The sequence below is a fragment of the Trichomycterus rosablanca genome, chromosome 3 (genome assembly GCF_030014385.1).
Source record: "Trichomycterus rosablanca isolate fTriRos1 chromosome 3, fTriRos1.hap1, whole genome shotgun sequence".
Classification (NCBI taxonomy): domain Eukaryota; kingdom Metazoa; phylum Chordata; class Actinopteri; order Siluriformes; family Trichomycteridae; genus Trichomycterus; species Trichomycterus rosablanca.
The window spans coordinates 10587278-10603552 of NC_085990.1; the positions used below are offsets into that span (position 1 = coordinate 10587278).

Genomic DNA, 16275 nt, shown 5'->3' on the forward strand with positions numbered 1-16275 from the left:
TCATGTGTCAAAGGAAGCAGGTGCTAGTCTGAAGATCCTCTTGGCCATTGTGTAGGTGATGCAAGTGGCAGAGAATTGTAATAGGAAACTAGAAATTGAACTAGAATTGAATAAAATAATCTTGTTACCTGGTTTAAACGTATCGCAGCTCGTAGCTTCTCCGCTACCACTTCCTGTGTCTGTTCCCAAATTGTAGCTGAACCGTTATTGGTGATGTAAGCCTTGCAGGCTGTTATCATTTGGTTTGTGACCTGAAGACAGTAAATAAAACAAATTGAGCCAAATACATTAGTAGAAAATTTAGAACACTTAATTATGACCTATACAAAAATTATATCTGGTCAAAAGTATGTGGACACCTGGCATAAGTCGGACATTTTAAAACCATTGGATGCATATTATTTTTATAATTACATAATTACGCATCTGTTAGCAGTGTGACTAAATCAACTACACTCCAAATTATGGGAGGTGTTCATATACTTTTGTCCATATCGTGCATATCTTGGGATCTTACTTTAACAAAAAGTGAGGTGATCTTCTCCGAGGTGTTGTAATAACGGGAGATGCTGTGGATCATGCGGATGGCATTTATGAGACCAGGGATGGCCTCCACCATTGAGACCTGTATTGAGAAATAGATGAGTATAGTATCTTATCCATTTCACAGCGGTGTGATAAAGTAATTGCCCCCTTTATAATGGTCTCTATTATTGCATATTTGTTATACTGAATGATTTTAGATTGCTAAAAAAAAACAGACTAAACATAAGCTCATGTGGTGTAATGCTAAAAGCTAGGCTGCTGGAGTTCCAGGTGTTCAAATCCCGGGCTGGGCTCACAAATATAGAAAGCTGATGGTGTTACATAAACCTAGCCACCTGGGGCACTCTTAGTGCTGGTCCCAAGCCCAGATAAATAGGAGGCATCAGGTGTAAAAACTGTGCCAAATTAAATATGCAGTTGAATAGTCAGCTGATCTGCTGTTGGGAGCCCTAATGGGAGCAGCTGCATGAAATGATTCATTCAAAAAACAGGATAAAAAAAGTAAATGGGATAAAAACAGGATAAAAAAAACATGTGTCCCCTTAGCTAAATATCTTATTTAAGCATCTCATACAGCAATGACTGCAATCAAACACTTCCTATAATTCAACATTAGTCTTTTACACCACTGTAAAGGAATTTTAGCCTCACTTTTCTTTGCAGGACTACGTTAAATCATACACACTGCTGCTGTTTAGGCATGAATGTCTTATTTTAGGTTTCAGCACTACATCTCTACTTAGTTTAAGTCAGGACCAAAGCCCCATATTCCCCATCAAAACTTTGACCTAGTTTTCTTTTAGCCATTCAGATATAATCCTGCTTTTGTCCAGCTGTGTGACCCATTTACATTTTACCTTTACCTCAGATGGTCAGAAAACCTTAAATCTACTTTAATTAGAAATCTATTGTTACCTCAGTATCAGTCTCACAGATCTAGATTCTTCAATGCACTACATTTTTATCACACCACGACCACTGTGTTTCACTGTTAGTAAATGTTTTTTGCTTCTCACCAGACATAACAAAACCATTGTTGTTCAGATAGTTTACATTTAAACTTGTATGTCTATAAAACATAGAAGACATTACAGGACTCTGGCTTCTTTTGAGTTTTACACAAGCATTGATATTTCTCTTGGTTAGAAATGCTTCCTCACCACGACGCTCCTATAAATTAAATGTTCACACTTACATTTTTGCTCTATTTAATTCAAGTTGTGAAAAAAATAGGAGTCAGTCGTTACCACAGTACCACTTTACATGAAGCATTGACAACCAGGCACATACAAACTCATTGTCTGTCTCGGCTCAGAGACCAGAGAGAAAACCTTTTTTTAGTTTGTTTTAGTTTTTTTATGCACAAATGTGTAATGTAATGATGTATAAGCTACATATATCACTTAGAAAGGATTACAGTTGATAGCAAATCATGTGTTGTTTAAGTTAACAGCATTTCTGATAAGATGTCCTGTTCGAATTCGGCACAGTTTGGCTCCTTTATTTACTGCGCACCAATGGAGCCTTTATTTGGCTCCATTACTTTTACCCGCATGGCTGAAAAATGCTTTTATATTGATGCATATTCCCAAAGTATAGTAAGCTGTAAAAGGATTCATAAGCACTAATTTTTACTTGAAATTGGTTTAAATGTTTTCTTTAACAAAAAACTTTTCATTTTTCCATTTCTGCTGGATTTATCTGCTTGTACTCTGACCTTGTGATATCTCTAAAAGAACTAAAACTATTTCCATTAATCTAGTTGTTACTTATATTACTTAAATTTTAAATACAAACCTTGTTGTTCCAAAACCATTTCTGATTCATTTAATGTGTCATTTTTGCTAAAAAGTATCAAAAGAAATGATAAGGGGACACATTACATACTGCAGATTTAAGAAGCAGTTATTGTCCAGCGCCGAGATTCTGAACACCTCGGTTTGAATCTCGGCTCTGCCACCGGTCGGCTGGGCACCATCTACAATGCAGCAGACAATAATTGGCCACCGTGTCTGCTGGGTGGGATGACCAGACTAAGTGGGTGTGGTCCTCAAACGCTGTGTAAGGACCCTGGTTAGCAGATAGAGGCGCCTGTGCCCGTTAGGACTGCGCACGTGTCGGAGGGCATGTGAGCAGCAATATACCCTCCTCGAATGCAATCATGGATCCTCAGCAGAGGGAAAAATGGGAGAAAATTCATAAATAAATAGAAAAAGAAAGAAGAAGCAGTTATTGTTAGCTATGTATGTTACCCTGTGAGATCTAAAACTTGAAGCAAAGCTCAATAATGTTACATTTCTTTGCTGAGTGACTACATCTAGTTTAGAGTCAATTAAAGTTTTGCCAAACATTTCTGGAGAGTTTTGAAATGATTGATTACTAATTGTACTCCAACATGAAAAGAAACCCTACTGTAATACACTGTAGCGTCTACTTAAAAGCACTTATTCTCAAGGATTACAGAATATTGGTTTTGTAAGTTTTGGTTTTGTAGCATGAATGTAGTGGAAACCAGGCATTGTGTTCCATACAGGGTCGCTGTTGTACAGAGGGTCACAGAACCTCTCCAGGGTGTACAGGTACTTCACGTTATCTTTGGCCTCATTTGCTGAATCCGTGATTCTGATGTCTAATTCTTTCCAAGCCTGCAAGGACAAATCAAACAAAGAGTTATAAAAGTGCTGACGATCATAATGCATTTTATTAGAAATAAAATACATGGACAGAAGTATGTGGACAACTCATAATTATAAAAAATAATGTGTACACATTTCATTTTCATGTTTTTACCATCACTTTATCCTGGCCAGGACTGTGGTGGGTCAGACTCACTAATAGAGTGACCTCTGTGGGATCTTCTCTGCTATAACAACAGCCACTCATCTGAGAAGGCTTCTCACAAGACTTTGAAGTATGTCTGTGAAAATGTGTGCCCCTTTAGTAAAAAGAGCATTTGTATGGTTGGGCACTGATGTTGGTCAAGAAAGCCTCAATTGATGGTCCAGGTAATTCCAAAGCTCGCCTAAGGTCAGGGTTCTGTGCAGGCCACTGAAGTTTCTTTAAACCAAGTTTTTCTTTAAGTCATTATAGAGCTTGCTTTGTGGTTGGGAAACAGCTGCTGCAAACTGGAAACATTATTTTCCTTCATATATTTGATTTATTACACCTGTTAGCAGTTGTAATAGCTAAAACACAAGAACTCAGTAATTACAAATACTTTTGTCCATATAGTGTGTACAGTATGTACATACGTATATGCTTCCAACTTTGTGGTAACTCAATATTAATGACCATGGTTTAGTATGTGTAATCATCAGGTGCCCATATACTTTCGTTCCTGTGGTGTACCTGGTAGCCCATTACCCCCTTTAGACTGGTGTGTGTCATGTGATAGGGGAGACAGGAGGTAGTGAGTAAAATAGCAATAACAAAAATGAAATAAGGTGTAATATGTCTTTTTTAAATGGATGCTAGAGCAGAATCTTAAGACATGGCCTTTTGTTAGTGTGTTTATCCATCAATGCATTATTCTCATCGTATCAAATGTGCATGTGAACGCACATGTTCTCTAATATTTACATGTTCCCCTTAATGGCCACAGCGAAGAACCCTTCAGTGTTCTAAATGGAATCTTTTTTTTCAACTGGCATTAGCTTAAGTTAAGTAAGTTTGAAACACAACAGACTAATTGTTTTATTTCTTCTAGTTCTAGTGAAGATTCACCTTGATGAGTTTGGACTTGGCCATTATGAGGACGCCCAGCACAGCTTTCACATCGGGACTCTTGAGCTGATCCAGCAGGTAGTTAAAACGAGACATGCGCTTCTTCCAATGATCCAGCTCTGCTCGGGGCCCCAGATCATCTGCTTCCTTCCTGAGCTGGTCACTCTCTGCTAACACCTTCAAAAAGAACAGTTAGATGAATCAGAACAAGGTTATCAACATGACCATGATGATCAGAGATTAATCTTTAGTAAGCACTGCCGGATCAGGGTCAAAAACCCCAAAGCAGGAATGTACCCTGTACAGGGCATCAATCCAGCAAACTCAACCATTTATGCACTTACATCGACATATAGCCAAAAGTATGTGGACACCTCACTGTTATCTTACTGTCCATCTAATTTCTTGGAACAGTTATTTTTTTGCTATAACATCCTATAACAAGTTTTTCTTCAAGAATTTGGGGTGTGTCTGTAAACCCAAAAGAGCATTTTTATGTGTCCAATGGGGTTCAAGTCAGGGACTTGTGCAACCCACTCCAAACTTGTCAAACTATGTCTGTCAATCAATGGACCTTACATAGTGCACAGGAAAGGACCTTCCCCAAGTTGTTGCCACAAAGTTAAAAGCATTTAATTTATTTATTTTTATAATACATTTATAGATCTGTTAGTAATTATTGTAGCTGAAACACCTGAAATCAATAACTTGCAGCTGTGTCCGCATACTTTTGGCCAGATAGTGTACGCTACCAAGATATTCGTAGAGCCTGAGAGCACCAGCTCTAGGTACATTAATTTATTATGCTTTCTACCTGCTCAATCTGCTTGATCCAGACTTTCATGCAGGATTCGATCTTCTCCAGAGCTTCTGTGCTGTTAGCCATGGCCGTGTAGTCTGACGGTCCTCTCAGGGTTTTCAGATCAAACGTGTCACACTCTTTGAGGTTCACCTGTTGGATCGAAACACCACATTTCACAGCAAATGTGACTTTTACCAAACCCTTATTAACATGATTGGTGTGATCGGTTCACTGCATTGAGTTTTGTTCTGTCTATATTCTCCTAGATGGCAGATTTAATCTGTAGGTAAGTAATGCCAGGCCGTAACCCTGGTGTGAAAAAAATACCCTTTGGAATTTAGAAGGTAGTAAATCTCTGTGAACATAATGTATAAATGTGAGCATTTCACCTTCTCCTCCAGACTCTCCTGTGCCCCGGCTAGCACTGATACGAAATTCTCCAGAGAGCTGATGAAGTCCTGTTTGACCGGCTGAGCCTGAGGGCTGGACAACTCGCCCCAGCCATGGTTCATCTTCCTTAAAGTGGGGATGAAAATCTCGGAGAGAAGCTGCTCCACGCTTTTTAGCAAACCCACCCCGGTAGTGTCCAGCATGTTGAAGTTTACGTCCTGTAATTACAAGTTACAAATTACAAATTAAAAGTTGTATGAAGTCTTAAATGACCTGTATGTGTGTATAAATCTAAAATCCATTCGGTTACACTGTAGGTGTAAAATGGTCAAAAGAAAGTACATACGATGTAGGAATTCTAACTAATAGTATCAAAATGTAATGATTAAACATTTACACAATAAAATTCATTGGTTCCATTTACAATAATAGCAGATGGATCTTTTTAGGTCTTATTTAAGTTCAGAGTACCTTTGTACCTTTTAATATAAACATACCCTGTGTACACTCTCAGCGCTGATGGGTTTGGTGGTATTCACCCGGGTGAAGAAAACACACACACCAGTCAGAGCGACGTCAGAGCCCTCTGTCACAAACACTCTAGCTTTCTTACCGCGAATCATTGAGGACAAACCTGCTACCAGACACAAAATACAAAGACAAAATCCATTCAGTGCTTCAGCTATTATATTTCTACTATTGCCATTTTATCAGCTCCACTTACCATATAGGAGCACTTTGTGGTTCTACAATTACTGACTGTAGTCCATCTGTTTCTCTGCATACTTTTTATTAGCTGGTATCACTCTGTTCTTTAATGGTCAGGACCCCCACAGGACCATGACAGAGCAGGTATTATTTAAGTGGTGGGTCATTCTCAGCACTGCAGTGACACTGACATGGTGGTGGTGTGTTAGTGTGTGTTGTGCTGGTATGAGTGGATCAGACACAGCAGCGCTGCTGGAGTTTTTAAATACCGTGTCCACTCACTGTCCACTCTATTAGACACTCCTACCTAGTTGGTCCACCTTGTAGATGTAAAGTCAGAGACGATCGCGCATCCATTGCTGCTGTTTGAGTTGGTCATCTTCTAGACCTTCATCAGTGGTCACAGGACGCTGCCCACGGGGCGCTGTTGGCTGGATATTTTTGGTTGGTGGACTATTCTCAGTCCAGCAGTGACAATGAGGTGTTTAAAAACTCCAGCAGCATTGCTGTGTCTTATCCACTCATACCAGCACAACACACACTAACACACCACCACCATGTCAGTGTCACTGCAGTGCTGAGAATGATCCACCACCCAAATAATACCTGCTCTGTAGTGGTCCTGTGGGGGTCCTGACCATTGAAGAACAGCATGAAAGGGGGTTAACACAGCATGCAGAGAAACGATGATGGACTACAGTCAGTAATTGTAGAACTATAAACTTCTATATGGTAAGTGGAGCTGATAAAATAGACAGTGAGTGTAGAAACAAGGAGGTGGTTTTAATGTTATGGCTGATCGGTGTGTCTTCTCTGTCTAGTGTGAAGCAATAGGCTGCTTCTTTTTTAATTAATAGTGATGGATTATTACAGAGAACTTACATGGGTGTAAAGGAAAAAAAAAATCAATATTTAAAATTTGCAAGCATTTCAGAAAGCCAGACGATGACTTCAGGTGGCTGAATACATTTTCCAGACCCTGAACATATTTCTCTCTGTATTACCTGAGTCTGAGGAATCTGTGTCTTGATAATAAAACATGAGATGTGGAAGTCCATTGGCTGCAAAGAACTGCTCAATCCGATCAATCTGAAAGAGTGAGTTTGTACTCATCAGAAAAATAAACACTTTTCACACCATCATCTTTATCATCATCATCATACCTGAGCCCCTTCCAAGACTGCATCCTCCACCTCTGACTTCTCCAGGTCCGTACAGGAGGCCACGATACTGAGCACGTAGTCGTGTCTGCCATCCAGCCGAGCTCGTTTCGCCTCCCGCTCCTCCTTTAGCTTTTGCTAAGAGACAAATGTATTTTTTACATTTATTTGGGATGTTTTTTTGAGCAAAAACAGTTGGCATGGACACAACTGGCATTAAGCAAACGGGACCAAATACTAATTAGACACAACCAACTGGCATGTATCGTTTTCCAAATGTTTGATTTCTTCAAGGTTTAACACTGTATCACTACCCTCCTAATGCACAACATGGGTCAAAAATGACCCTTATGTATTTACTATGGAATTTGACAGAAACTACTGACATTTGTAAGTGTTTGTAGTCAAAAACATATTTACTGATCTTTTGAAAGACAACCAAAGATTAGGCTCTTGAATCTTGATACTATTTGCTTGCTAGCTGTTTACATATTCTAGTATAGATAGCTTTTATTAGCTAAGACAGCAAATACATGAATAACTGACAAATGTGCATATGAAAATATTCTTGAATGGATGAACATGGGTCATTTTTGACCCATGTTGTGCATTAGAAGGGGTTTGCTTAGCTTGTGCATCAAAGGGTTAAAGGTAAGTATTAAGTACTAAGTGTTAGCACTAAAACGCCTGTACCACAGTTCCAGGTTTTCATTCTAAAACAGAGAATTTTGGAGCTGTGTTTATAGAGCTGTACTTACATACAGTTTTAGTACCAGTGGTTGCAGTTCCATTACCAAAGGCTTTAGTCTTATTAACAAATTTAGTAGAAAACTGCCAAAAATACCAATGTGGTTACCAAAAAGCAACATGAATACCAAGTACACAAGTCTAATTCTTAACCCTGCTCGCAGTCTGTAAGAACTTCTGAGTTTCTTTCAGCTATGCCAGTTTCTTCAAACATCCCAAAAACATAGAAGATTAATTTGCTGCCCCAAATGTAAGTGAAAGAATATATGCATCAAATGTCTAAATGTCTTACAGCCACCTCTCCAGAGTGTAATTCTGCCCTGTGTCCAGTGTTTCTGGGTGGCACCGGACAAATCGCAACTCTAGCCAGGATGAAGTGGCTAATGTGAATATTCAAATAAGTCCATGAATAAATAACACAGTCCCAAATTGGAATACATACTTTGAATGCAGAGACACAGCAGAAGAAAAGAACACACATACTTTAAGTGCTGTAATCTGACTGTTGGAGATCAGAGACGACTGCATCGGGACTTTAGGTTGGACAGATTTGGGGTCGTTCATCATGCACAGGTTGAGAAAATCCAAACATCCACAAGAAAGTCAGAGAAAAAAAGGGCCAAAGTTCCCGTGATGCTAATCACTCCAGTGTAATTCTGCCAGCATTCTGTCAACTCAAAAACCATCGAGGATAATCATAAACGTTTCAGCGACGTACTTGCTACTCCTCCTTTGGGAAACTCATTGACCAGTAGGTTGAAGTTCTTGTGAAAGTGGATTTCCAGACTTTTTTTGTACGTCGTAAAGACACAATAAAAGAACCAGACCAGTTGGTGCCTTTTGTTAACAGGCGAGACTGTAAAAGTTGCCTGGATGGGCTGCTAGGAGACCCTGCAAAAAGCAACCAACTAATAAATCAACTCATTGTGGATGCACATTTTCTCACTTTCTAAATCAGCCATGGGATGTCTATAAGGGACGTATGGAAAGTAATTACCCCCTTCTGATTGCCTCTGTTATTACATATATAGCAACACTGAAGGATTACAGTTCAGTAAACAAAATATAATATCCAAATAAATCTTCAGTAAAAACACATTTGATTTTTAAACCATCATTTCATACAAGGAATAAAGGTTTTTACATAATAAGGTCAACTGTAGTTACAGATAAGTGCCCGATAGCACGCTATTGCTCATTGGACAGAGATATGGAGCCAAATGCAAAACCTAACCAATAAAGAGGGGTAATTAAGTGGTACTCAGCACTCAGCAGTAGTAAAGCACTGAAGCCCAACATTCTACATTCTACAAACGTGAGAAATGTTTTCTAAAACAAAGAGATACATGTGGGCACTCTCTCTCAACGAAAAGAGCTTTGGACAGAAACAAACACAAAGAAGAAAAAACAAAAACGTATAAAGTGCTTGGGAAACAACAAAAAAACAGAAACGCAATCGAGTGTGTGTGACACACCAGCTACTCCATCCACCAATGTGCCACAGAAGTGTTCTAGTAGTGTTTTTTCTGTTTGTTTCTCTTTGGTATCCCTTTAATTTTCTTAGCTTTTTCTTTAATTCCATTGTCTAAACAAAAGAAGGCTTAAGAAAAAAAATTTTTTTAGCTAGCCTCATAGACCTACGAGCACACTTGTAGTTTAGCTGACAGTGATGAGCACTAATAAGCACAGATAATGTTGGGAATTGTAGTTCCCAGAGAACCACAATTTCTCCCTCTGCTGGTTGTATTGGTCATGGCAGAACAGGACATTACAATGCAGAAGGGGTTGCACCACCTTAAACACTTCTGATATTATTCTTTTACATCAGCTTTTCCCAACCTCTTTTGCACCATGGACCGGTTTCATATAAGATATAATTTCACGGACCAGCTGGGAAGGGTGGATTTAATAATATTGCTCATAAACAATGTAAAATTAGCTTTTTTCACTGCAACGAGACACTGTTCCCACCTAGGGGTGACAATAAGACAATAACATCCAAAATAGAAGCAGTGAAAACTGCTTTTCTAGCGATCTCTAATTATTCATTCTTATAAATAGGCCACGGACCGCCGGTAGTTGGGGACCACTGTTTTACATCACTGTGAAAGAAGGAATTTTAGCCCTGTCTTTTTACCACTGTTTCTTCATTTTGGAAATGACTCTTAGTGTGGTTCGGTGGAGTCCTAGAGACTTGGAAATTTTAAATTAAATTAAATTAAAATGATTAAAACTGCCTAAGGCTTTGGTATAGTGTTCCTGTAGAATCTGACAGGTGACTGCTCTGCATTATGACAAGGTACAACAGTTTGGGAAAGGCTCCTTTCTTGTTCCAGTATGATTGTGTCCCTATTCTAAAGAAAGATCCATAAAGACAATTTGATGAGTCTGGTGTTAAGGAAATTGATTGGCTTGCACAGAGCTTTGAGCTAGACACTGAAAACCTTTGGGATGATTTGGATTGGACATTGATTGCAAGACAGGTCTTTTCGTTCACATCAGTGCCAGACCTCACAAAAGCTCTTTTGACTGAACTGTTTAGTATAAGCACAATGTCACCAGGTGTGCATTTAAAGTGGATATATGTTCACAAAATATATCCCATTTCTGACATAGATAGGGCAGTGGTGGGTCAGCAGTTAAAGAACTGGACTATTGATCGGAAGGTCGCTGGTTCAAGACTTATCACCACCAAGTAGCTACTGCTGAGCCTTTAACCCTCAATTGCTTTGGATAAAAGAGTCTGATAAATGACATATATTGTAAATTAAAAAGGGATTTAATATTTGTTTCCCCTCATGTACATTAGTGATCTTCACATTCCTGTCAACCTATGAAAAAGAGGAAACTCATTCTCTGCTTTAGTAGCTGCCCAAACTGTCCGACAGCAGCTGTTGCCTAGTAAACATCAACACAACCTCGAAATTAAGCCAAGGTGACATTTCAAACTGAACAAACAATGCTCTGAAACCTAGAAACCACAAACAAACACACTGGTCCATGCCAACAGAGACCCACACGAGGCCCTTACATTATTGTTGAATGGAAACAATTAATACCAAGTTTTTACCAGAGAAATCCATTAGGGGGCATTTTGGTTGCTTTAGACAAAATGTAAGACTCGGTGATAACAGCCCACCACAAACTTGAAGAGATGAACCATCTTCCAGTGGGGTAGGAGAATCAGGTTTACATCAACACGCAGATCACATGGAGATTAATTAGAGGACAGGCAGGACCGGACACACCAGGCAAGACAAAAACTTTGTACAACAATTTGTATATAAGTGGACAAAAAAACTAGGACACCCATTGCTAAAGTGTATAAACAGTTACATACGGCAAATAATATGATTTTAACATTGTATCAAATGTAAGGAAATCCCTCTTTTTCAACATTTTTGAGATGAATTAAACTTGGATTGCGAGCCATGACAAAAGCTTTCCCAGAAGAGTGGATGATATTAAAGCTACAAAGGAAGGAATGAGCTAATCAGTATAAGTGGCCATGGTTTTGGAATGGGATGTCCAACAAGCTCAAGCTCAGGTGTCCCAATACTCCTGTTCATACAGTGTATATTGGGGTGTTCGGGTGGTGCAGCGGTATATTACATTAACCCACTACCGCTGAATTTCAGGTTCAAATTCCCAGCAGCATTTACATACAGACATGATTTGCTATGTCTGATGTGGTGAATGGACAAGGCCCCGGGATGGTGGTGTGTTACTGCATTTACCCCCCGCCCCCATAAATCCGGGGAAACCAGACCCACCACAACCCTGACCAGGATAACATCACTGCAACCTTTCCAAATGAGTGGTTGCACCAGCTTATTTTGATGATATTGTGCACTGTAGAATGTAAAAAACCTAACATTCCTAAACTCGTTAATACCCACATTTATTAAATTCATTGCTGACAACTGACATAGTTTTCTGACCATTTCTCAGCCTTCCTAGTCTTAAATTCTCACTGTTCCAACTATTGTAGCCTAGTTGAGCTGTGTGTGTTACAAGGGCGTGGAAAAAAGGCCAGATCTGACACATGGCAGATCCCTCCCACTTGCTTGAACAAGTTAACAGAAAAAACAGGTCACTGAACACAACACACTTAACAAAAACGGTCACTCACAAATTAACACAAACACAAAATGTGCTATGTGCCACGACATTTTGAATGCAACTATAAACACAAGTGCTTCTAACACAATTTTACCCATTAAACCCTTATATTTCGGCTGTGTGCACACAGCATTGTGGGATACCTCACTCTCCTGGTTGATGACATTAGCAGGGGGAACTTCCCTTGAATTTCTATTGTGGCAAGTGGCCATGAAACATACAGTATATAAAACATCAATGATGTATATATTTCGTTTTAATGCATTTTCTCCCCTTTTAGCGCATCCAGTTGCCCGATTGCGTCATGCTTTCTCTCAACCAATGCCGATCCTTGCTCTGATTGAGGAGAACGAAGCTAACCCACGCCCCCTCCGACACGTGGGCATCATGCCGTATGCGTCTTATCACCTACACTTTGACGAGTGCAGTGCAGCTCAGCACTGTGTACGGAAAGACACACCCTGAGAGCACTCTTGTCTCATCTCTGTGCAGGCGCCATCAATCAGCCAGCAGAGGTCGTAATTGCATTAGTTATGAGAGAGAGAGACCCCATCCGGCTTAGTTCCTGCCCATATCTGAACTACAGGTCAATCGTTGTTTATGTGGCCGACCGCTCAGCCTAGCTGGCAGGCAGAGCTGAGATTCGATACAATGTATTCGATGTATTCCAGCGTGTGTTTTTACCACTGCACCACCTGAGCGGCCTTAAAACATCAATGATGTTACTACAGTAAACTATTAAATATCATTCACACACTGTCCCATTGTTTTGTTGCTGGTTACAAACATGCAAAATTTCAATTGAAGTAAATGAAAATAAACTAATTTTTCAGATTTAAAATTAAAACTAGTATCTTTATCATATGTTATTATTATATTTTTTATATGTAAAAAGCCACTGTAATAAAACTTGATTTCCACACAATATGATCAAAGTTAAGAAGTAACAAGCAGGTTTAGCTCACCTTATCCTGAAATTCTGGTTGATTACGCAGCATCGCTATTATTCCTTAAATTTTCAGCTAATTAATAAAGCGGTTTCAGAGGAAGTCAGAGGAAGCTGCATTCTTTATGCTGACCTTTTTGGGCACTCTGTTATATTGTGTTACATACTTGATAGCTCATCTCATTATGGTATTCGGTTACAACCTGCTTAGTGTTTGGTGCACAGAGGAGGTCCGGCCTCCTCTCACCTATCAAATGTTTACTAAGGAACTGAATGATACTAACCATTGTTAATAGATGTAATACAATAAAGGTAAGAAGTTCCTCTAGATGGAATAAACACAGTGGAATCTCAGGGCCGTCCACGGTTTCTGAGTTCATGTGAAGAATAGAGTGATGTGAATGGAGCTGTGAAGAGCTTGGTGAATATCAATGCTCTGTATGCAAATGAGTTCAAACTAGAGAAGAGTTCAAGCGTCTGAGTCCAGCAGAAATGTCAGTTTCTATTTAACATTTACATACACTTGTGAAGAACATTCACACTACATGTAAAAAGTATATAGACAACTGGTTATCATATATTTGCCTCATTTTTGCCCCTATACCAAAGTGTTTCTATATATTGGTGCCCATTTGGTCCAAATTTGTGAGGTCAGGCAGTGATGTTGGATGTTGGCAGTGAAGTCCTGGCTTAAAAGCAATGTTCCAATTCATCCCAAATGTTTATTCACTTACATTGAGCTCATGACTCATGACTCCCATCACACTAGTATCGATCCGATACCAATACCAACGTTGACCTCGATAATATCGATATTTGGATCGATCCGCCCACCATTAAATTGTGTACCGTAATGAACTGTAAGGGAAGGTAGTGCAATTGAAACTGGGCTTAAAAGACCTTAATGATGTTACAAAGTTGGTGGTTTGCTTCCATCTACTGGTAGATCATTGGCTCTGCCATACAAACTAGATCTGTAGCTTCTACCATGAACAGAAATCTCTTCAGTAATGACTTTGTGCACTATTTTGTACACTATACTGAATTTGTAGTCAAGTACACCATTACTAAGACATTTATCTTTATTATGAGGAAACCCACAAAGCTGAATCAGTTCACCTGGACACAAGTTTGTTGCAGAGATACGTTTCTCCACTCAATCCAAGTGACTTCTTCGGTCTGCGCTGGCCACATCACTCATTTAATGATGAAGATGTGCAGATCCTTGACAAGGAGGAACGCTGGTTTGAACGGGGAGTCAAAGAGGCCATCTATGTGAAGAGGGAACGACCATCTCTGTACTGGGGAGGGGGCCTGAGAGTACATCTCTCACCATCTTACAACGCCGAAATAGGAGCTATACCCCAATCATGTGTGAAAGGCACACATGACCATTGTAATTAATAGGGAAACATTTAGCTATTTTCTAACGATTACTGTTATAATAAACAAACTGCTTGTCCCAAAAAAAAACAATGCCAGCTTGGAATTCTTTTCAGTTTGAAGTTGAAAATCACTTCTTAGTAGGGCTAATTGGGGATGAAAAGGGTACAGTTTGCTAAGGAACAAAAAAATTGGACTCTCAAGCCATGAAAATTGTCATGTGGTCTGCTGAGTCCAGATTTACCCTATTTCAGAGTGATGGATGGATGCACGATCAAGAATGGTTGCTTAGGTTGGTCAGATCAAGACTCAAGAGGGCAGCTGTAGTCTAGCGGTTAAGGTACTGGACTAAAAAGCATAAGGTAGCTGGTTCAAACCCCACCATCGCCAGGTTGCTACTGTTGGGCTCTTGAGCAAGGCCCTTAACCCTTAATTGCTCAGACTGTATACTGTCACAGTACTGTAAGTCGCTTTGAATAAAGGCATCTGCCAAAATGCTGAAAACGTAAAACAAAAACGTAAGACTCAGCAATGTTAAGCAAAAATAAAATCAACTCGGCTAACTGCCTAAATGTACTGAATGACAAGGTGGCTCCATCAGTGTTTAAATAAATGATTACAAGACAATAATGCCACTGTTGAAGCCATTCTAAACATATAAGGGTCGCAAGATCACCTAGACAAACAACTGTCCTATCTGTAAGTACATGGAACAGTGGTCTATTTGCCAGCTTCATCGAGATGGTCAGGTGTAATCCCAAAAAACCCAAAAAGATTTGCCATGAATTAGAAGCTGATGAAAAACAGATGTCTCTGTCACCAATAAAGCTAACTGTTTATTGGTATGGGCTTAGAGACTGCAATGAAAGAACGACTTCCTAGAGACCTGACCACACCCTATTGTGGTCATACACAATACACAATGTGTGAGGAAAAATTTGTAACAGTTGAACATAAAATCAGTTATTCAAAACATCATAAGATTCCAACTTTGTGGCAACAGTTTGGGCAATGAATCAGAATCAGAATCAGAATCTTTATTATTCGCCAAGTACCAGATGTACAAGGAATTTCTTTTGGTGCAGGTGTCAACATACATACAAGAAGTTAAATAATAAAAAGGGACACTATATCTAAATGTATAATAAACTATAAAACAATATAGCAGCAGCATGAGCAGTACAACATCAGAAAGTGTGCAATGAGGATGTACAGTACGATACACTGACAGACTAAGTAAAAAATAGAAAGGGTATATTATATATAAACATAGAATAACATAAACAATATAGTAGCGAAATGCCTATGCTCCAAGGAACAAGGTCCATCAAAGCAAGGTGTGCTGTGGTTGTGTCTACATACTTTTGGTCAGATAATGTACAGAGACTGTATTAAATAACAAACACAACTCTACCAAAGTAAACTCATGCCAAGTGGATAGGTCAAAGATCCAGCTAGTAGTACCGATATTAGATGTGGTGTCTGTATATTTTTTATATCCAGAACATTGTCTCATAGTTTTAGAAATCTAAAGAAGAACTAGGATTAATGTGTCGCTTACAAGTGAATGTAAACTTTTAACTTCAGCTGAACTGACTCTCACCTGTAGGTCTCGGATCGAGTCCCCGGTGGTTGCGGTCTGCACCGCTCGGACCCGCGGGTTCACCTTCACTGAGCGCAGGGCAGAAGCCATGTCCTTACCTCCACCACCGACTGTGACTGTTGTTTAACTATTTTTTTTATTTTTC

The 16275-nt window shown here is 39.4% G+C and overlaps 1 protein-coding gene across 1 annotated transcript in view; it reads right to left on the reverse strand.

Annotated features, from left to right (window-relative positions):
* The window catches only part of dnah5 (dynein, axonemal, heavy chain 5), a 112541-nt gene extending 96266 nt beyond the window's left edge, over positions 1-16275 (reverse strand). The window contains exons 1-10 of the mRNA XM_062992632.1: positions 16131-16275; positions 7333-7467; positions 7174-7258; positions 5959-6098; positions 5461-5679; positions 5084-5221; positions 4270-4446; positions 3078-3191; positions 518-625; positions 129-251 (exon numbers count right to left, since the gene is read on the reverse strand). Coding sequence (XP_062848702.1) covers positions 129-251; positions 518-625; positions 3078-3191; positions 4270-4446; positions 5084-5221; positions 5461-5679; positions 5959-6098; positions 7174-7258; positions 7333-7467; positions 16131-16220 — 1329 coding nt within the window. The 5' untranslated portion in view covers positions 16221-16275. The remainder of the gene's footprint in view (positions 1-128; positions 252-517; positions 626-3077; positions 3192-4269; positions 4447-5083; positions 5222-5460; positions 5680-5958; positions 6099-7173; positions 7259-7332; positions 7468-16130) is intronic.